The 22698-nt window shown below is 41.7% G+C and overlaps 1 protein-coding gene across 7 annotated transcripts in view; it reads left to right on the top strand.

Annotated features, from left to right (window-relative positions):
- NFX1 (nuclear transcription factor, X-box binding 1) overlaps positions 1-22698 on the top strand; it is an 80459-nt gene that overhangs the window by 7657 nt on the left and 50104 nt on the right. For all 7 annotated transcript variants that reach the window (XR_004277361.1, XM_032307069.1, XM_032307073.1 and 4 more), the window contains exons 3-7: positions 10266-10424; positions 13316-13393; positions 17996-18101; positions 20106-20177; positions 22330-22469. Coding sequence is in view for 6 of the 7 variants with exons in the window: in XM_032307069.1 (XP_032162960.1) it covers positions 10266-10424; positions 13316-13393; positions 17996-18101; positions 20106-20177; positions 22330-22469 (555 nt within the window). In the remaining variant the exon portion in view is untranslated. The remainder of the gene's footprint in view (positions 1-10265; positions 10425-13315; positions 13394-17995; positions 18102-20105; positions 20178-22329; positions 22470-22698) is intronic.

Genomic DNA, 22698 nt, shown 5'->3' with positions numbered 1-22698 from the left:
TTAGGATTTGCAAATAGACAAGATGTTGGCTGCAAGAGAGAATGAGAGGGGTCAAGGACCAAGCCAAGGCTTTTGTGTCTGAGTAATGTAAAATTAGAATTGCTGGGGCACCTGGCTGGCTCAGTCCGTGGAGCATGTGACTCTGATCTCTGGGTTATAGGTTCGAGCTCCACATTAGCTATAGAGATTATTTTAAAAATAAAATCTTAAAAAAAAAAAAACAAAAAACCAGAATTGCCAGATACTGAAGTGGTAAAACTGCTGGGAGAGAAAAGGTGTTGTTTGTTTTGAAAACTCTTCAGTCTGAGATAATTTTAGATTTATAGAAAAGTTACAAAGATAGTACTGGGAATTCCCATATATCCTTCACCCAGCTTTGTCTAATGTTAATATCTTATATAACCAACTCTGGCCTTTGGTCAAAACTAAGAAATTAACAGTAATATAAACTAAATTGTAGACTTCATTTGGATTTTGCCATTTTTTTCCACTACCATCCTTTTTTGTCCCAGCATCCAGTCCAGGATACCATGTTGAAATTAGTCATCCATCATGTCTCCTTGGTCTCCTCTCAGTCTTTCTTAGTCTTTTTGTTGGAAAGGTTTTCTTGGTCTTCCCTTGTTGGAAAAGATGCTTTGGGATATGTTTTGTTTTGTCTACTCCTTGTTTAGAAAATTAAGAGAATTAGGGAGTTAAAAATTCAGGCAGAGATCTGGACTGGAGATTTAAATTTGGGAACTTTCAGCACTGAGTCCTCTAACAGACTAGAGGTCTCCTAAGGTGTGAGTGTAGTTAGAGAACAAAAATTGGAGGGTAGAGCCTTTCTATACCTCAGTGTTTCAAGGTTAGAAGATAGGGACCCATCAAAAGAGATGGGGAATGAGTAGGAAATGAACTAGGAAGTGAACCATGTTTTTGTTTGTTTAAAGATTTATTTATTTATTTGAGAGAGAAAACATAAACAGGAGGAATGGCAGAGGGAGAGGGAGAGGTAGGTTGTCCTCTGAGCAGGGAGCCCAATACAGGGCTTGACCCCAGGATCCTGTGTTCATGACCAGAGCCAAAGGCAGACACTTAACCGAGCCACCCAGGCATCACAGAAGTGAACCATGTTTTGTTTTGTTTTGTTTAAAGGTTTATTTATTTACTTATTTGACAGAGATCATGAGTAGGCAGAGAGGCAGGCAGGGAGAGAGGGAAAAGCAGGCTCCCCGCTGAGCGGGTCTGATGTGGGTCTCAATCCCAGGACCAGTGATCATGACCTGAGCCGAAGGAAGAGGCTTTAACCCACTGAGCCACCCAGGTGCCCCAAAGGCTTTATTTAATTATTTGACAGACAGAGAGAGATCACAAGTAGGCAGAGAGGCAGGCAGAGAGAAAGAGGGGGAAGCAAGCTCCCCGCTGAGCAGAGAGCCCAATGTGGGCCTCGATCCCAGGACCCTGAGATCATGACCTGAGCTGAAGGCAGAGGCCTAACCCTCTGAGCCACCTGGGTGCCCAGAAGTTAACCATGTTTTAAACACCAAACTGAAAAAAAGAGCTCAAGGAGAAGGATCAGTTGTGCCAAATGCTGTTGATGAATCCAGCAAGAGGACAACTTCATATTGATTGTTGGATTTGGTGGTGTGAAGGTTATTGGTCTTGATAAGAGCAGTTTTGGTAGAGTAGTGGAGGTGAAAGCGTGATTAGAATGGAAAGAGAGGGTGACCCCAGATAAAAGTCTCCCTGGCTGCTTGAGAGTGGTCTTTGCTTATTCTTGTTCTATACCGAGAGAAACTAGCACTGCTCCTGTTCTCCCAAACTGTCTGGATCCCTCTTTCTCTGGTAATAGGATCCCCTATATCCTTAGTCCATTTCTGCTCTGCTCCTGCTTTTAATTAATCTGTGGCCTTCTCAAGCTCACCCCTTTCTGGGCAGCCTATTTAGAGCATTCTCTTTTCCTTTATCCCACTTGCCTTAGTTTCGGGAAGACGGGAAGAGCCTGCTCCTCTCTCAGTGTCCTTTCTGAACCCCATTATATTTCTACCTTGTTTCAGAATCCCTGCTCCTTTGAGCCTACCGGTACATCACTTTTTGGCTACATCACCTCCCATGTCTCTTTATCTGTCATGTTTTAGTCCTAGTGTCATTTATTAATGCCTCCTGCCTATATCTTTCCTCTTCCAAAGTGATTCTCAAAGTATAGTTACAGACCAGCAGCTGAAAAGCATATTCTTGGGTCTCACCTCAGTCTTAACAAACAGAAATTCTGGGAGTAGAGCCCAGTAGTCTTATTTTTTATCAAGCCTCCAAGTGACTCTGATTTGAGAACCACTGATTTACCATAAATCCTGCTATTACTCTGCAAGACTTTAGTGATCATATGGATTATACCATTCTCACATCCTTTGATCTTCTCAGCCACAGTGACCTTCACCTTCATTATCCCTCCATACCCACTACTACTTTCTGACCATAACCTCCTGTCCTCTGGCACTCTGAGTCTATTCCACCCACTAACTGTATCATCAGCTGTTTCTTATTCTTTATTCCCTCCTCAGGCTGAGCCTTAATGTAATTTTAAAGTATTATCCTTCTGCCAAACCATTTGGCAGAACGCCCACCCTGGGTTGATACTGCAGTCTACCTTTTCTGCTCCATCTGACTAACAGAATGCTGTTCCAGGAAATCATATGATAGTACAGATTTGGTGCTGCTGCAGACTCACCCTCTCAGGGAAGTCTTCCTGATCACCCTCTTTAGAACTCAAGTATTTCCCCCCCGCCACCAGCATTCCCTATCCTTTACTGGTTTATTTTTCTCCGTAGCACTTATCACTATTCAATGATGAATTGAAATTCATACTATCTATGGTTATGCGTTTTCATATAATTTTAATAACTTTTCATTATTTATCTATTGTTTCCCTTCCCCTACTGGGTAGTAACTTCCTAAGGGCAGTAGATTTTTGTCTGGTTGTTTACCCTGTATTCTTAGTGTTTAAACAATGCCTGGCACACAGTAGGTTCTCAGTAAACATTTTTGATTGTGATTCTCCAACTTCAGTTGACTTTCAGCACTGCACATTTCCCCTTATATGGCCTTGGTTAGCTGCCCTTCTCATTTTCATCCAAGACTACTCCAAATCTTTTCCAGGCTTACTCAGACCTTCTCGCCATTCGTCTCCCTCAAACTCAGTGGACGTCCTTGCCTCTTCACAGACAAAGGGGAGATCATCAGGCATAATTTTCTCAGCTTTTTGCTCCCTTTAATGCAAACTCGAGACATCTGTGCCTAGCCTCCTTTTCTTTCACCCATTCTGAAATCTTTGTTTTCTTTCAGCAGCCTTTTCACACATACCATTCCAAGTTTTCAGCCTGAAGCTGTCTTCCCAAGTCTGCACACACTCTGAAAGAAAAAACTTCCCTTGTCATATGCCCCCCTCGCTGTCCCCCACCTCCGCCCCGTGTTTCCTTCCATTCTAGTCTAATCAAGAATCACCACTTTATTTCCTTTTACCTATTTTGGTTCACTTCTCAGACCTCTGCCATCATCACCACTTGACTCACAGCTACTGGTAAGTCTTTAATGCCTTTCTATTTGTCACACCCATCAGACAGATGTATTTCAGTCTTTATCCTGGGCTTCCCTTTGAGTTTTAGGCAAAGGAGTCTGTTGAAATGTTACTTCCTTGATATTACACATTTCTGATCCTCCTTGTTCTCCTTGGCTATTCCTGCTTGTGTCCCTCAAGTTTCTCTTCCTCCACCTCTTTTTTTTTTTTTTTTTAAGATTTTATTTATTTATTTGACACAGAGATCACAAGTAGGCAGAGAGAGTTGGGGAAGCAGGCTCCCTGCTGAGCAGAGAGCCCAACATGGGTCTTGATCCCAAGACTCTAAGATCATGACCCAAGCCGAAGGCAGAGGCTTTAACCCACTGAGCCATCCAGGTGCCCCTCCACCTCTTTCTTAAATGTTGGTGTTTCCTAGGGCTTTATCTTAGCCCTCTGTTGTTCTTACTTGATTAAGGTCTCATTGGAAGATTACAGCTGGTTCCATTTCTTTCAGCCACTGCCTCTGTGCTGTGCTGACTTCTAAACTTTTACCTCCAGTCCCTAAGCTCTTCCACAAGCTTTAGACTCATATAAATAAATGTGGTATCTGACGTATGCTTCATACTCAACAAAACAATCTTTTTTTTTTTTTTTAAGATTTTGTTTATTTATTTGTCAGAGAGAGAGAGAACAAGCAGGGAGCACAGGCAGGCAGAGGGAGAAGCAGCCTCCCTAGTGAGCAAGGAGCCAGATGCAGGACTTGATCCCAGGACTCCAGGATCGTGACCTGAACAGAGGGCAGATGCTTAACCAACTGAGCCACCCAGGAGTCTCTCAGCATAACCATCTTGAACATGTTTACCATGTTTATATTGTATTAGCTTTTTTTTTTTTTTTTTTAAGATTTTATTTATTTGACAGAGATCACAAGTAGGCAGAGAGAGAGAGAGGAAGGGAAGCAGGCTCCCCGCTGAGCAGAGAGCCCGATGCGGGGCTCGATCCCAGGACCCTGAGGCTTTAACCGACTGAGCCAAAGGCAGAGGCTTTAACCGACTGAGCCATCCAGGCGCCCCCCTTTTTTTTTTAAGATTTTTTTTTTTTATTTGGCAGCTGCCAAGCAGCTTATGCAGCTGCCTTTGGCTCAGGTCATGATCCCAGAGTCCTGGGATCGAGCCCCACATCAGGCTCCCTGCTCCATGGGAAGCCTGCTTCCCTCTCCCACTCCCCCCACTTGTGTTCCCTCTCTCTCTCTGTGTCTCTCAAATAAATCGATAAAATCTTTAAAAAAAAAAAAAAAGGATTTATTTATTTACTTTTAGAGAGAGAGAGAGTGAGCACATGGGCAAGAGGGGTAGAGGGAGAAAGAATCTCAAGCAAATTTCGCACTGAGCATGGAGCCCATGTATTAGCTTTTTAAAAAAACAGCTGCCTCACGTTAAATGAGGTAACTTAATAAAGTCAGTTTAGTAGGTAACTCACCTTTAGTCCCACCATCCAGATAGAACCAGCTTTAACCTTTTGTTCTGTTTTCTTATAGAATTTTCCAATACTCAGTTTTACATTGTTGAAATCATGTAGTATAAACGTGTTCATCTTTTTGCTTATGTTATATATTTTTCTGCTCATTAAGAAATCCTTGCACTTTATTCTAAACATATAATATGCAATTAAAAATAGATAAGCATTAATATTTGAACAATCTCCCTTTTTTTTTTTTTTAAGATTTTTTTTATTTAGTTGACAGAGAGGCAGAGCACAAATAGGCAGAATGGCAGGCAGTGGGAGAAGGAGAAGCAGGCTCCCTGCCAAGCAGGGAGCCTAATGTGGGGCTTGATCCCAGGACCCTGGGATCCTGACACAAGCCGAAGGTAGCCACTCAACTGACTGAGCCACCCAGGCGCCCCACAGTCTCCCATTTTTTAATCTATTTTTTATTTTTGCTGATTTTAAACTAAATTCCAGATACCAGGTTAGTTTTAGTGTACATCTTTTTTTTTTTTTTTGAAAGATTTTATTTATTTATTTGACAGAGAGAGATCACAAGTAGGCAGAGAGGCAGGCAGAGAGAGATGAAGGGAAGCAGGCTCTCCGCTGAGCAGAGAGCCCGATGCGGGACTCGATCCCAGGACCCTGAGATCATGACCTGAGCCGAAGGCAGCGGCTTAACCCACTGAGCCACCCAAGCGCCCACATCTGTTTTTTTTTAATGGCTTTCTTTCTTTCTTTCTTTCTTTCTTTCTTTCTTTTTAACTTAATCACAGTGTTCTCTTTGATTATTCAAAGCAGGATTGCTTTTGGTTTTTTTTTAACAGTTATTTATTGGTACATCTGAGAAGTCTGTAGTCAGTTAACACTTCACTCCATTCTCTTCTGATTATTTCAGTGGACATATCACCCTCTTTACTGACATGCTTTCTTTTTTTTTTTTTTTTTTTTTTTTTTTTAAAATTTTATTTATTTATTTGACAGAGAGAAATCACAAGTAGACGGAGAGGCAGGCAGAGAGAGAGGAAGGGAAGCAGGCTCCCTGCTGAGCAGAGAGCCCGATGCGGGACTCAATCCCAGGACCCTGAGATCATGACCTGAGCCGAAGGCAGCGGCTTAACCCACTGAGCCACCCAGGCGCCCACTGACATGCTTTCAAAGTAGAAGTATAGAGTAGACATTGTTGTGACTGAGTAATTATAGAGAAACCCTAATCAAAGAGAATTTAAGATTGAAGAAAAGCCAGTGGTCAGGAAAGGGCTGGCAGCCAGCAGACAAGTGTCTTGGGCCTGAAATGTGATAGTTTACCAGGACAGAGCTATTCTGGATAAAACTGAAGTATTATTGGTGAAAGGATTATATTGTTTCTCTTCCTAGGTCTTTCTGGAATTTTTGCTATATTTTTATTTCTTTTTATTCATTCATTCATACAAGTATCATTGAGTACCCACTATGTCCCAACCAGCAGTAGTTAAAAACCTCAGCCGTCAGGGAGTGTACATTCAAAAAAAAAAAAAAAGGAGTGTACATTCTATGTATAGAGTTAGGAAATAAGATGAAAAAAGTAAAATACATGCTATAAAAGAGAGGATATATAAGTGGTGTGGAGAAAATAAATGATCTATAAGATTCAAGTGGTGTGGAGGAAAATACATACGGGAAAGTGATAGGGTGATGAGGGAGCGGGTTGCAATTTTTTAAAATATGGCCAAGGCCAGTCTTCTCATTGAGAAGATCACATTTTGAGTAAACACCTGAAGATGGTAAGGGACTGAGCTATGCCAATGTCTAGGGAGTAGCATTGGGCAGAGGGAGCAACAAGTTATAAAGACCCTCACGCAGAAATCTGCCTGCCAGTCTGGGACCAGGAAGGAGGCCAGTGTGTTCTTAGAGTAGTGACTTAGGGAAAGAGAAATAGCAGGTGGGGACCGGAAGTGATGAAGGCCATTGTGAGGACTTTGGCTTTTATAGACATGTGAAGTCAGAACCATTGGCAAGTTCTGGACTTGAGTTGCATTATCTAATTTGCATTTTAACAGGCTCCCTCTGGCTGCTGTGGTGAGAATAGACTGAAGTAGGGCAAGGGCAGAAGTAGGAAGACTAGTTAGGAGGCCATTTTAATAATCCAGGTGAATAGATAGTGGCTTGGGCCACAGTAATAGCAGCAGGGGTTGGATTCTGGATGAATTCTGAATATAGTGCTAGGATTTACTGTCAGATTCAAAATGGGATGTGAGAGAAACAGCCTTTGGAGAAGGCTTAGTAGAGCTTTGTGGGTTATTCAAAGTTGGCAGTTGTTCCCAGTTTGCTATATGTATGTGCATTCTAGTGGTCAGTTTCACTGTGACTAGATTTAGAAACATCACATATAAAACAATAATTATTAATATATTATTAATATAATTATTAATAATGGGCGCCTGGGTGGCTCAGTGGGTTAAAGCCTCTGCCTTCGGCTCGGGTCATGATCCCAGTCCTGGGATGGAGCCCCGCATCGGGCTCTCTGCTCTGCGGGGAGCCTGCTTCCTCCTCCCTCTCTCTGCCTGCCTCTCTGCCTACTTGTGACCTCTGTCTATCAAATAAATAAATAAAATCTTTAAAAAAAAATAATTATTAATAAGCCAAAACTTAATGAGTAAGAGAAACAATAAAATAAAAAGACAACCTTCAGGGCAAAAATCAAAACAGTAGTCAATCATAGGGTTCTCGTGTATGTTCCCAACCTCACTTACTTTTTTGTGTCCTTCACTTCTCACTTCTGTCCTAAAATAGTCAATAGGCACTTTCCACAAAATTTATTCCAAATGTAATTCTCACAGACTGTTCCTCTGCACAGTCAGGCTCTTGTATGTAGATGACTTACTCATAATCTTATCTTTAATGAGCTCTCACTTACTTACCCCTTCAGAATCTTTCATATGTAGCATACTAAATGGTAGGAATGTAATTAACTTTGTTATTCAGAGACATTAACCAATGCAGGGTAGGGTGTCCCTGCTTTTAAGAAAGAATCTAAGTCTGGTTTTTTAGTTTTTTTAATATAATTCAGTTTTTTCTTTTTTAAAGGTTTTATTTATTTATTTGACAGACAGAGATCACAAGTAGGCACAGAGGCAGGCAGAGAGAGAGGAGGAAGCAGGCTTCCTGCTGAGCAGAGAGCAGATTCAGGGCTCAATCCCAGGACTCTGAGATCATGAGCTGAGCCAGAGGTTAAAGGCAGAGGCTTTAACCCACAGAGCCACCCAGGCGCCCCAGTATAATTCAGTTTTTTGACGTGTTTATCATTTACCTAAAGCAAGTAGATTTCTCTTTATCAACCACACAAATCTTTATTCCAGGCTTTTGTCCGAACAAAAGAGCTATCTCAGAAACTACTGGTGCCTGGGGTACCTGGGTGGTTCAGTCGTTAATCGGCTGCCTTGGGCTTGGGGCATGATCTCAGGGTCCTGGGATTGAGTCCCGCATGGGGTCCCCTGCTCAGCGGGGAGCCTGCTTCTCCCCCTCCCTCTGCCACTCCCCCCTTCTCATGCTTCTTTTTTTTTTTTTTTTTTTTTTTTTTTAAGATTTTATTTATTTATTTGACAGAGAGAGATCACAAGTAGGCAGAGAGGCAGGCAGAGAGAGGAAGGGAAGCAGGCTCTCCGCTGAGCAGAGTGCCCGATGCGGGACTCGATCCCAGGACCCTGAGATCATGACCTGAGCCGAAGGCAGCGGCTTAACCCACTGAGCCACCCAGGCGCCCTCTTCTCATGCTTCTTCTCTCTCTCTGCATCAAATAAATAAGTAGATAGATAGAAACTACTGAAGCCTTAAACTTTCAAGGGAGAGAGCTGATACTCATTTATTTCTTTATCCATTCATTTAATAAATATTTACTGAGCACCTGCTAATGGGTAGGCACTGGAAATACAACAGTGAGCAAGGCAGACAAGGCCCTGACCCTGTCTCACAGACTTTATAGTTCTTGTGTTTTGTATTTCTTTTGCCATTAAATTAGACAAACAGAAAGTAATCTTATGAAAGCTAATTTTCTAAAATGATTAAAATGTGAGCTTTGTGACCTTAGGTAAGTGATTGAACTACTTTGAGCCTCAGTTTCTTCATCTATAAAATGGTACCTATATTACAGCCTTTTTACAAAAATTAAATATATGTAAAGTGCATAAGCACAGCACTTGGCATGATATATTTAAGGTTAATTAGTTTATTCTTAAAACCTATTTGGACCCAATAACAAATAAAATAGTATTATGAAGTAAATGCTGCAAGTATAGACTGAAAGAGGCGCCTGGGTGGCTCAATAAATTAAGCGTCTGCCTTTAGCTCAGGTCATAATTTTGGGGACCTGGGATTGAGCCCCATGTCAGGCTCCCTGCTCAGAAGAAATTCTCTCTCTCTGTCTTTCTCTCTCTCTCTCTTTAAAACACACACACACACACACACACACACACACACACACACACACATATACATCTGAGAGTACCTGACTCTACTTCGGATCTAAAAAGGCTTTGTTGAGATCGTGTTTGAGGAAAAATCTGGAAGTCAGCAAAGGTAATAAGGAATCCAGCTGGGAGGATTCCTAATGATGCTGATCTCCTTCACCAGATGCTGGGCTTCTGGAACGAGGGTCTGTGTCTCCTTCAGTCTAGTAACCCTACCATGGCATTATAAGAACATCTTTTTTGAGTAGATCAACTAAAGACTTCCATGGAAACTACTAGAAGAGATGAGACTTCTTTTTTTTTGAGATGAGACTTTCATGGCAACTACTAGAAAGGAGGTAACCCACCCTGGGTTGTTGGAACCTATCCAGGCTTAGGTTTCTTTTGGTTGACCACTGCAGTTTTGTGAACTTTTTCCCAGCCTGACTTCACGGATCTGGGTCAGATTCATAGGAGGTAGGACAAGGTGCTACAGTTGTTGCTTCTGAGGAACAGAAGCAACTTGCTGTGTTATAAGGGGCATTTGGCTATTCTGGGCAGTTCCTGGGCAGTTTCCGGGGACTGTTTCCTCAATTGTGCAAATCCCCACCTGAATGTCCACTTCCTAAGTCTTCTTCCTCAGCATACTCCTGTTCTTCTTCGCCCCAAACACTGAACAGCCACCTTACTCAGAATTAGACATACTTAAAACCTTTGTGTTTGGAGATTTCCCTTAAATGCCTTGCTGATCCTTGGCTGATTAAAGTAAGGAATGTTTTTATGTGTTTGAGTTAATTTGTTTGTTTATTTGTTTAAAACAGGTTCTCTAATTGAACAGCTAACTACAGAAAAATATGAGTGCATGGTGTGCTGTGAATTGGTTCGTGTCACAGCGCCAGTGTGGAGCTGTCAGAGCTGTTACCATGTGTTTCATTTGAACTGCATAAAGAAATGGGCAAGGTCTCCAGCATCTCAAGCAGGTCAGTTGTTTCTCTCTTCTGAATAGTTATTCTCACTCATTTGATATGTTCAGGTTTTAAACTTAGCTTTTTTTAAAAATATTTTATTTTATTTCTTTTATTTCTTTTTATTTGTCAGGGAGGACGCATGCACAAGCAGGGGGATTGGCAGGCAGAGGGAGAAGCAGGCTTCCAGCTGAGCAAAGAGCCCAATGTGGGACTCAGTCCGAGGGCTCTGGGATCATGACCTGAGCCAAAGGCAGATGCTTAACCAACTGAGCCACCCAGACATCCCTAAGGTTTTATTTTTAAATATACCCAATGTGGGGCTCCAACTTACAACCCTGAGATCAAGTCACATGTTCCACTGACTGAGCCATCCAGGCACTCCTTAAACTTAGATTTAAAAATAACTAATTCCTTGGGGTGCCTGCGTGGCTCAGTCATTAAGTGTCTGCCTTCAGCTCAGATCATGATTGCAGCGTCCTGGGATCAAGCCCCACATCGGGTTCCCTGCTCAGCAAGAAGCCTGCTTCTCCTTCTCCCACTCCCCCTGCTTGGGTTCCTTCTCTTGCTGTGTCTCTCTCTGTCAAATAAATAAATAAAATCTTTAAGAATAATAAAAATAACCAATTCCTCTTGAATATTTTATCTGCTCTGTTTCCTTGAACACATGTTTCAGATGACTAGTATGAAGCTGTAGATATTGAATAAAGAACTAAGGGGCACCTGATTGGCTCAGTTGGTAGAGCATGTAACTCTTGATCTCAGTGGTATGAGTTCAAGTCCCATGTTGAGCATAGAGCTTAAAAAGTGAAAATAAAATAATTTTTTTTTAAGATTTTATTTATTTGAGAGAGAGAGAGAGCATGAGAAGAGGGAGGATCAGAGGTAGAAGCAGACTGCCTGCCAAGGCAGGGAGCCTGATGTGGGACTCAATCCTAGGACTCCAGGATCATGACCTGAGCCAAAGGCAGTTGCTTAACCAACTGAGCCAGCCGGGCACCCCAAAATAAAATTTTTTAAAGAAAGAAATTTATGTATCTATGTATTTATTTATTAAAGATTTTATTTATTTGAGAGAGGGAATGAGAGAGCATGAGAGAGGAGAGGTCAGAGGGAGAAGCAGACTCCCCGCTGAGCAGGGAGTCCAATGTGGGACTCAGTCCCGAGATTCCAGGATCATGATCCGAGCTGAAGGCAGTTGCCCAACCAACTGAGCCACCCAGGCAACCCTAAAGAAGGAAATTTTTAAAGACAGCTTAACCTAACAATACCAAAGTATATTTGGAATACAAAAAATCAGTCACATTTATTGAAAATGGTAACTTTCATCCAGGTATCAGTTACAGAAAACATTTCCTATATAGTTTGCTTTAGAAATTTATAGAAAGCAGTTGCTGGGGCGCCTGGTCGACTCATTTGGTTAAACAGGCAACTTGTGGTTTCGGCTCAGGTCATGATCTCATGGGTTATGAGATCTGAGCCCTGAAGAGCTGAGCCTCTGTGCTCAGTGTGGAGTCTGGATGAAAGATTATCTCTGCCACTCTGGCCCCCTTTATGTTTCCTCCCGCCTCCCCTGCCCCCAGCTCCGCAAGCTCATGCTCTCTCTCTTTCTCTAAAATAAATAAATAAAATAGGGGCACTTGGGTAGCGCATTCTGTTAAGCCTCAGACTTTGGCTGGGGTCATGATCTCAGGATCCTGGAATGTTGCCCTGCCTTAGGCACTCCGGCTTAGCCAGGAGTCTGCTTGTTCCTCTCCCTCTGCCTCTCCGCTTGCTCCTGCACACACACACACTCTCTAGTGAATAATAAAAGCTTTTAAAATAAATAAATAAAACCTTTTAAAATTTCCTTTTAAGAAAAAATAACATATGTTTTCTGATCTGTGACTCTTCTAATTTAAAACATCTGAGGGCACCTGGCTGGGTTGGTCGGTAGAGCATACGACTCTTGATCTCAGAGTTGTGGGTTTGAGCCCTGTGTTGGGTGTAGAGATGACTTAAAGTCTTAAAAAAAGAAGACATCTGGGTTTTCCTGAATGTACTCAAATTATTTTTTTGGAAGATTTTATTTATTTATTTGACAGAGATCACAAGTAGGCAGAGAGGCAGGCAGAGAGAGAGGAGGAAGCAGGCTGTTCTAGGAGCAGAGAGCCCGATGCAGGGCTCAATCCCAGGACCCTGGGATCATGATCTGAGCTGAAGGCAGAGGCTTTAACCCACTGAGCCACCCAGGCACCCCTGTACTCAAATATTTTATCCGTTTGTTTTTTCAAGCCAAGATTTAGTTCAGTGTTTACCTCAATACTAGAACCACATAATAAATTGATAATCATGTGAGGGGATTGAGGTGTTAGCTAATGTGACTGTGATAATCTTATTATAGTATAATAAATGTATCAAGCCAGCATGTGGCACACCTTAGTGTTATATGTCAATTATATCTCAGCTGACATTTAAAAAATGGGTACCTGTTTGATTACTATATTTAAAGCCCTTATAAATATAAGCCCAAATGTAATATTTAAGCAGAGCATTCAGTATTGTGAATTTGTTTCTTAATATGCTGATATCCTTGAGGCGCTTGGGTAGCTCAGTGGGTTAGGCCTCTGCCTTCAGCTCAGGTCATGATCTCTGGGTCCTGGGATTGAGCTCTCCACTCAGCAGGGAGCCTGCTTCCCTCTCTCTCTCTCTCTCTGCTTGCTTTCTGCCTACTTATGATCTCTGTCGGTCAAATAAATAAATAAAATCTTAAAAAAAAAAATCCTGATATCCTTAATATCTGATTTTTTATCATAAAATGACTACTGTTGCTTAAATATTAAGGCTTCTTTTAGGTTTAAATTTTTAAAAATTACATGTGCTTTTGTAAGGAAATTATTTTGGTTTCTTCTTGTTTTTCTTGACAGATGGCCAAAGTGGTTGGAGATGCCCTGCCTGTCAGAATGTCTCTGCACATGTTCCTAATACTTACACTTGTTTCTGTGGTGAGTTTTTTGCGTGATGCGCCAGGCATGTTTTAGAAGTTCCTAATAAGACTTAAAAGTTCAGGAGTCTACCGACACCATCTGCCTGTGGTCCATCACACAGCCAGAGTCACAGGCCTTTATGCTCTTGGCAAGCTGTTCTGGACCTGGCCTTCTCATCATCCCCACCAGGCTAATGCAACTTCTGAGCCGTGGTTCTGGTCTCCTTGATCTTACCTTTAGACCAGAGCTGACCAGATGGTGGAGGCAGGCATAGACATGGGCTCTTTCTTACCCTTAACTGTTAACAGTTTTGATACTCCAGATTTGAGCAGTATGAGGAAAGAGTGGTGTTGAAAAATACTTTATTTTTACCTGGAAAATCAGTCATTGGGGTCTTTAAAATAAAGAAAAATTTTCTTTTTACATTTTTACATTACAAACTCTTATCTTCCCTCTTTATGGAATACTTCTTCCTGTTTTTGAAAAACTCAATTCCCCTATGTGTTAGGGAGAACTTTCTGCAGTCTAGATGCCCATTCTTGCTGCTAGTCTGTTATCTGCATGTCTTTTCTTTTACACGTATTTTTTTTTCTTTCCTGCCTTTTAATGGCTAACCTTCATATAGTTCTTGATTTTTTTCAAATTTTGCTTCTCAGCCATCTGTCACCCTTCTTGACCATTGCATTTTTGCTTCTGTCCTCCTCACCTTGCTGCACCTGTTTTCAGAAGTCATCAGTGGTCCCTTCCTGACAAATCCAGGGCTGATTTATAAGTTCTTAACCTTTTTGGCAGCACAGTAGCTCTTGGAGCTTTCAGCCATTCCTTTCTTGAAATGACTAGCTCTTCCTGTTTATTTCTGTAAACTTTAATTTGCTCCTATTTCTTCTTTCCCATTACTTAACTAGCAGTTTTCACAAAAGTTGGTCATGAAGTCTTCAATTTCTAGACTCTGTGTCTTGGTGAACTCAACTGTCTAGAATGTTCTTTCCCATCTTTAAATCTCTGTCACTGACTCATCCGTTCAACATCAGACCCCAAACATTGTTTTCCAAAGGAAGCCTCCCTTTCTTATCCCCTCTCCCACTTTAGCCACTCTTTTATTTGGAATTTGCTGATCTTTTATGCCTGATCTTTTATTGCCAAATAAATCTGATCTTTTATTGCCAAAATCTGAGCCTTAAAAGATACTAAAGTAATATTTGTTGAAGGGATGAGTATTTTGGAATGTACTGTTGGTAATTTTTTTTTTTAAGATTTATTTATTTATTTAACAGAGAGAGAGATTGAGAGAGAGGTCACAAGTAGATGGAGAGGCAGGCAGAGAGAGAGAGGGAAGCAGGCTCCCCGCTGAGCAGAGAGCCCGATGCGGGACTCGATCCCAGGACCCTGGGGTCATGACCCGAGCCGAAGGCAGTGGCTTAACCCACTGAGCCACCCAGGCGCCCCTGGAATGTACTGTTGGAAAGGCAACATGAAGCTGGGAGCAAGAAATCCATGTAAATCTATACAAATTGGACCAATACCAAGGCTTAATTACCTTATTTTAAAGGATTTTTAAACATAAAAGCTCCACAATGGAATTAAAAATCTTGTTAAAGCCTTCACTGACAAATTAGATATGAGGCCTTAAGAAGGTAGAAGAATGAGGGCTGAAGGTCAAGATGATCTGAGTAAGGTAAAATGGTGTAGGAGTGCAAATAATGGTCTTATATTGACCTAATGACTTTGCGTCTCTTTGCTCTTTTGGGAGACCATTAATATAATATACTTTATTGAGAACTTAGTAGCAGACATCATGAAGAAACAGGGGAATAAGACTGCTTTTGACTTCCCAGAGCTTACAGTGTAAGAGCTAAGATACAATTAACTTGATGTTCTGTAAGTCCAAAGAACTGTGGGAGATCTTTGGGGTGAATTCTCATTTTGGGCTAGATGATTTAGGGAATCCTTAAAAAAGGAGGTACAATTCAATTGAGCTTGAAAACTAGGTAAAATCTTGGTAGGGGAAAGATTTGTTGAGGAGAGTAGCATAAGCAGAAGTTTAAAAATAAGAAGGCTTAGGATCTTTTAGGAGAACGAGAGTCATTGGTTATGGAGCCCAGGATCTGTAAAGGTGAAAGCATGGGAAATGACTAAAAAGGCAGGGCCGACTGGTTTTTTGTTTCTTTGTTTTGTTTTGTTTTTTGGGAGAGAGAGAGATCCCGTGTGCGCATACAAGGGCAGCAGGGTGGCAGAAACAGAGGGAAAGAGAGAATCTTAAGCAGACTCTACACCCAGCACAGAGTCCATTGTGGGGCTGGATCTTAAAACCCTGAGGTTATAACCTGAGCCGAAATCGAGAGTCAGATGGTTAACCAACCAAGCCACCCTGGCGCCCCAGGGCTGACTTCTTGTTGCCAGATTTAGATGCAGGGACTTCATTTGGCAGGCTGTGGGAAGCCACTGAAGGTGTCAGTGTGATTTTTTATAAAGATTAGTCTGGTGGGAGGGAATAGAGTGTTTGGGGGCCTAAACATTTGGGGGTTTTGTAAGAACCCAGGTGAAAAATAATAAAAGTCTATAATGGGTATTAGAGTGGGAGAGAAAGGAAGGGGTACCAGATTTCAAAGGTAAATAGGAATTAATAACAGTGGGAAAGGGAAGAACCCAAATGTGGCTCCAAAGTTTCATGCTTTTGAAAATGATGATACCAAGGACAGAAAAGGCAGGTCAAGAGCAGCAGGACTGATGGGGACAGTGAGTTCAATTTATAAACGTTGAATGGGATGAGTGAACAAGGCCTCTAGTAAGAGGTGGTGTTAGGAAAATTTAAAGTTTTTTTTTTTTTTTTTTTAATTACTTCTTGAAAGAGGAAGCATGAGCTGGGGGAGAAGCAGATGTAGAAAGAGAAGCAGACTCCCCACTAAGCAGGGAGCCTGATACGGGGCTTGATCCCAAGACCCTGAGATCATGACCCCAGCTGAAGGCAGACACTTAACTGACTGTGCCACCCAGGTTCCCTGGGAGTTAGGAATATTTAAAGAGAGATGAGGACTTAGGGATGATAGTTGTTGAGAGTAGTGGATAGAAGGGTAAGGAGTGAAAAGAGTCTAATGCAGAACCCAGGCAGAAATAAGAAAAACAAAACATCATTTAGAGTCAGGGAAAAAAGATGGAGCCATTGAAAGATGGTCGGGAGAAACCAGGGCACTGTATTAAAGCAAGAAAGCACAGAAGCAGGGAAGTTTTTCTTTTTCTTTTTCTTTTTCTTTCTTTTTTTTTAAGATTTTACTAATTTACTTGACAGACAGAGATCACAAGTAGGCAGAGAGAGAGAGGGAAGCGGGATCCCTGCTGAGCAGACAGCCCGATGCGGTACTCAGTCCCAGGACCCTGAGATCATGACCTGAGCCGAAGGCAGAGGCTTATTAACCCACTGAGCCACCCAGGCACCCTGCAGGGAAGTTTTTCTAATAGACTGGAGATGAGTCTGGCAAATAGACAAGAGTAAAAGTAGCAAGGTGTGAGATACACTGTGCAGGGAAACTAAAAAAATTTGGTGATTAAGTAGATTATGGAAAGAAAAAGAGGAGTTGGGAATGACTCTAGTTTTTAAGTCTGTGACTCTAACAGTGATGGTATTGCTGACAGAAATAGGGAACACTGAAGAAGGAGGGGCTTCAGAGAGAGGATACTAACTTTGACTATAAATGTAGACAGTTCAGGGTGACTGTGACACCTCACACAGAGATGTTCAGCAGATGTTTGGACAGAGAGGGCCGGAACTGAGGATTCAGGGCAGTGCAGAAAGTGTAAATTTGGTGAGGGTGGGGGGAGGAAAAAGAAAAAAAATGTAGATTTGGGACTCATAGGCCTTTAGGTATAACAAACTTCTCAACATGAATAAAGCTTCTGAAAGAAACAAGATAGAGCAGCAGAGGCCAAACATTGGGGACAGGCCATCATTTGGGTGTAAATTGCCCAAGTAAAGATGAGTTCCTCAAGGGCATGGAGGAGTCCCGTGCCTCAGTTTTACACTTCCTGCCTCTGTGCTAAGTTCATAGAAGTCACTAAAGATTTCCAGATACACACTAATTATAAAATTATAGCCCTCTTATGCCTACTTAATAGCTTTAGATTTGGCAAATTCCTACTGTGTGGGGGATTTTTGTCCTTTCCATCTCTTAGTGCTGTCCCGTCTCCCACCCCATTGTTCTCTTCCCTTCTTTCTTCTTTCTCCACCCCCCTTACTACTTCTCTCAAATCCTTATGGCAGATGTTCCCATATCTGTTCACGGGTCCATTTACAAAAGTTGTGGGGTTTTTTGTTTTAGATTAAATATGTCTGTTAGTCAAAGTTAGTCAAAGTAAAAATGACTTATTTCTCTTTTCCAGGTAATCCAGAATTTAGGATTTATCATACTCAGTGAAGCTTTTGATTTTTGTTTTTTTGTTTTCAGTGAAGCTTTTGATGAGTAGCATTACAGTCATCTTTTTATTTTAGGATGTGGGGTGATATGTTTGTCACACTAATGAAAACCACACTAAAGTTCATGCTGTCTAGCTGTATTGTGTTGTTTATTAAAGTCTAAGATGCAGTTGAAGTTTATACCATTGACTCTCTGATCTGATATGTTTTAGGCAAGGTGAAGAATCCTGAATGGAGCAGAAATGAAATTCCACATAGTTGTGGTGAGGTTTGTAGAAAGAAACAGCCTGGCCAGGACTGCCCGCATTCCTGTAACCTGTAAGTTTGAACACTAGACCGCTGGGGATTCCTGGTAGACACACTTTGCTCATGGCTCTGAGTACCTTTATCTTTTGGTTAGTGTGTAGCAGGATGGGGTGAAGGGCGGTATGGTACCATTTACTGAACACTTAACACTGGGCCAGGTACTCTGCAAGAGTTAACTCATTGAGGGGCGCCTGGGTGGCTCAGTGGGTCAAGCCTCTGCCTTCGGCTCAGGTCATGATCCCGGGGTCCTGGGATCGAGCCCCGCATCAGGCTCTCTGCTCAACAGAGGCTGCTTCCTCCTCTTTCTCTGTGTGCTTCTCTGCCTAATAGTGATCTCTGTCTGTCAAATAAATAAATAAAATCTTTCAAAAAAAAAAAAAAGTTAACTCATTGAATCCTGACAACACCCTGGTTATGTATAAATATTTATCATCTCCATTTTACCGATGAAGCTCAGAAAGGCCAAGTATCTTGCCCAAAGTCATAGTGCTAGGACATGGTAGAAATGGGATTTCCATGACACTATACTGCTGGCTTTTAAGAAGAAATATCCCCCAGTGATATCCAGGTTCAAAAGAGGGAATAAGACAGACTTCTGTCTGTGAAAAGGCAATTGTGATAGGGTTAAACCAATGTTTAACTCCTGGGGTCAAGTCACTTAACAGTTGTGTGGCTTTGGGCTAGTTACTTAACTTCTCTAAGCCTCACTTTCTGCATCTGTAAAATAATAATGATATGAGCATCAGTACTTACAGAGTTCTATGAATATTAATTTAATGCATCTAAGAGGCTTGGTATAGAATCTGGCATATGGTAAATGGTCAAGTAATTGTAACTTGTTTTTATTACCCAAATCTAAAAGTAAAACAGACGTCAGAGTGTTACCTTGGTGCTTCTGCTGCTCAGAGCAGGGGTAAATGTTTGGCCAGAGGCCTTGTGGGTCAGGATGTGGGGGAGGTGCTAGGGAATTGCCTGTGATAGGAGAGCTGCCCAGACAGAGTTACACAGCCTGGCCTGCTGCCTGCTCTTTTACTCCTTCCTTGGGTCCTTCCTTAAAACCCAGGGACTCATCTGTTTAAACTTTTCCTTCCTTCAGTTGGCATTTTAGGTAGATTCAATAATAAATTATCCCTGTGCATGAACCCTCTTTCTGAACTCTTTTGCAGAAATGGCCTCCTGTCATGACTACCAGAGAATGTCTAAAGTTATGCAGATTAGGTGGTCAACACCATGTCTGAAGGGAAAGGAGGCCCTAAAACGTCTCACTAAATGAGCTAAGACCATATTTGGAAATGTCATCTTTGAATGTCAGAACCAAATAAAACCAGTATTTTGACTTGGGCTGTATTTTTCTGGTTAAATATTCTTTTTTCTTTTTCTTCTTTTTTTTTTAAGATTTTATTTATTTATTTGACACAGAGAGATCACAAGTAGGCAGAGAGGCAGGCCAAGGCCGGAGGGGGAAGCAGGCTCACCACTGAGCAGAGAGCCCAATGCGGGCCTCGATCCCAGGACCCTGAGATCATGACCTGAGTTGAAGGCAGAGGCTTAACCCATTGAGCCACCCAGGCACCCCCTGGTTAAATATTCTAAGATGATAATTCCACCAATTCTTCCTATATGAAAGCATTGTTGATATTTCCATTTATTTTATTTATTTTTTTTTTTAAGATTTTTTATTTATTTATTTGACAGACAGAGATCACCAGTAGGCAGAGAGGCAGGCAGAGAGAGAGGGAAGAAGTAGGCTCCCCGAGGAGGAGAGAGCCCGATGTGGGGCTTGATCCCAGGACCCTGAGATCATGACCTGATCCAAAGGCAGAAGTTTTAACCCACTGAGCCACCCAGGCGCCCCTGATATTTCCATTTAAATAGCTTAATCAACTTTAGGCAAATACTAAAACATTCATGGTAGGTTTATTTGTTGGCACATTCCCAATAAGACCCAGTAGGAGCAACTTTGTTCAGGTTTGGATACATGAGTATGATTTACTAATCTAAGCCTTTCTCTTTTAGTCTCTGCCATCCTGGACCTTGCCCACCCTGCCCTGCCTTTATGACTAAAACATGCGAATGTGGACGAACCAGGTAAAGTTAGAACTGCTCTCTAAAGACTTCATTTTTTAAATTGATGATTTATGTGTGAATTTCTAAAGTAAGAATTAGTAGAAAGATATAAATAAGTGGTAGGCATAAATAGTACTTTTTTTTTTAAGATTTTATTTATTCATTTGAGAGAGAGAGCACAAATGTGGAGAGGCAGAAGGATAGTAAGAAGCAGACTCCCCACTGAACTGGGAACCTGACATGGGACTCAGTCCCAAGACTTGGAGATCACAACCCAAGCGGAAGACAGATGCCCAACCATCTGAGCCACCTACGCACTCTTAAATAGTACTTTTTTGTAAATATTAGTTTACTCTGCTGCCCTAGTCCTTTGCAGTCTTATAAGTGATTAAGAAGTTATTTGCATAGTGAGATTACCCATTTCAGTTGAATGCCAACATGTCAGGGACTTTTTTCTCAACTTGTCTGTGGATGAAAGAATCAGGATTAAACCCAGACCTGTCGGGCGCCTGGGTGGCTCTGTGGGTTAAGCCTCTGCCTTCGGCTCAGGTCATGATCTTGGGGTCCTGGGATCGAGGCCCGCATCAGGCTCTCTGCTCAGCAGGGAGCCTGCTTCCCGCTCTCGCTCTGCCTGCCTCTCTGTTTACTTGTGACCTCTCTCTCTCTCAAATAAATAAATAAAATCTTTAAAAATAATAATAATAATAAAACAATAAACCCAGACCTATTAAGGTTCAGGAGACAGGGACCATTTACATATACCTAGCATTATATCTGGCACCAACAAGGTTTTCTATGAATATTGTTAAATGAACAAATAAGTAACCCCAGAGCCCATCCTCTTTTCGTTATAATACAAGTTCTCCATCATCAGGGCAAGGATCACTGATAGTTATAGAATGTTTCTGAGGCCCAGTAAGACCCATATGATTTCTGAACCACAAGACAAAATGGGATTCAGCCAATTATCAGTGAATCACATTTGTCTGAACTTAAAAGGATAGTAGTGTGGCCTGAGAATCACATGTAAGGGCTCTGGGTCAGAAAGACCAGGTTGTATCTGGGCTGTGCCACTAATTAGCTGTTGACCTCGGCAAGTTGCTTGGTCTCATTGAGCCTCATTTTTCTTTCTTTCTTTCTTTTTTTTAAAGATTATATTTATTTATTTGACAGAGAGAGAGAAATCACAAGTAGGCAGAGAGACAAACAGATAGAGAGGGAGAAGCAGGCTCTCCGCTGAGCAGAGAGCCCAATGTGGGGCTCAACCCCAGGACTCCAGGATCATAACCTGAGCCGAAGGCAGACAGACACTCAACCCATGGAGCCACCCAGGCGCCCAAGCCTCATTTTTTAAATCACAGAATAGAAATAATAGTGTACACCTCCAGGGGTTGATGAGCCATGATGCTGAGCACTGGAAACATCATCTGTATATGTAACAATGACTTTTTAAAACAAAATACATAGTTGAGATGAAAGTAGGGGATAGAATAAAACTCTTCTTATAGGAGAGTAGACTCCAAGCTCTAAACCACTACCTTGGAAAGAAACCTGATGATAGTTGTCCAAAAATCCTTCTCTAGCCAATAAGTCAGCAAAATTAAATTAGGATGCTTATTCGAACAAAGCCAGAATGATTTTCCCATCCTGAATCAGTCATATACAGTATAGTTCTTAAGTATTATAACTACACAAAATGCTGGAGTACCAAATCCCAGGAGATTGCCGTTGTACTTCCAGTCTTAGTGTATACGTTAAAACTAACCCTTCACCACTCCACCCCGCCCCCAGCTTTCCTACTTCCATCTATAAAATACTGTGGGAGCTCCCGGCTCTTTCCCCTCCTGTATGCTACTTGATGGGAACTCAGTGAAGAAATCTACAGAGAGGAACTTCATTTCTTCACTGGTCAGAATATAGGGAGAGAGAAAGTCAGGATGGGAAATAAGGAAAGCAAAGCAGGAGAAAAAAGAGTGGAGGGGAGAAGAGTTATTAAGGAAATAAAGGAAATAAAGATTAAAGGAGGTAAAGAGAAAAGTGAGGGAAATGGGGTCAAGAGAAAGGTTTCATAGTTTTGGGAGGTAAACTTTGGGCTTCATTGTTAGTTTAGCTATCCAGTGAAAACTTGTTCAGCATCAGACCAACACTGTCTATACATCTGTTTTCTTTCCAGGCACACAGTTCGCTGTGGTCAGGCCGCCTCAGTCCACTGTTCCAATCCATGTGAGAATCTTTTGAATTGTGGTCAGCATCACTGTGCTGAGCTGTGCCATGGGGGTCAATGCCAGCCTTGTCGGATCATATTGAACCAGGGTAAGTGGTGGGCACACTAGCCAGCAATATTTGTGTATTTTCTAGAACCTTATAGTTTTCTTGATGACATAGATTGACCTCAGGTCTATAGTTAGAAGGCCTCTAGTAGCACTGTACCCTGGGTAGAGAAAAGTAAGATACATTAATGCTTAGATGGTTTCAGTGTTGAGTTGTATTGTTTAAGTTCAGTGTTTAGTTTCATAATACCAATATAGGCCTTTGTCCTATG

This window comes from Mustela erminea, chromosome 12, assembly GCF_009829155.1.
Source record: "Mustela erminea isolate mMusErm1 chromosome 12, mMusErm1.Pri, whole genome shotgun sequence".
In the NCBI taxonomy this organism is placed as follows: domain Eukaryota; kingdom Metazoa; phylum Chordata; class Mammalia; order Carnivora; family Mustelidae; genus Mustela; species Mustela erminea.
The sequence above is the reverse complement of the archived record's forward strand: the minus strand, read 5'-3'. Positions and strand labels throughout refer to the sequence as shown.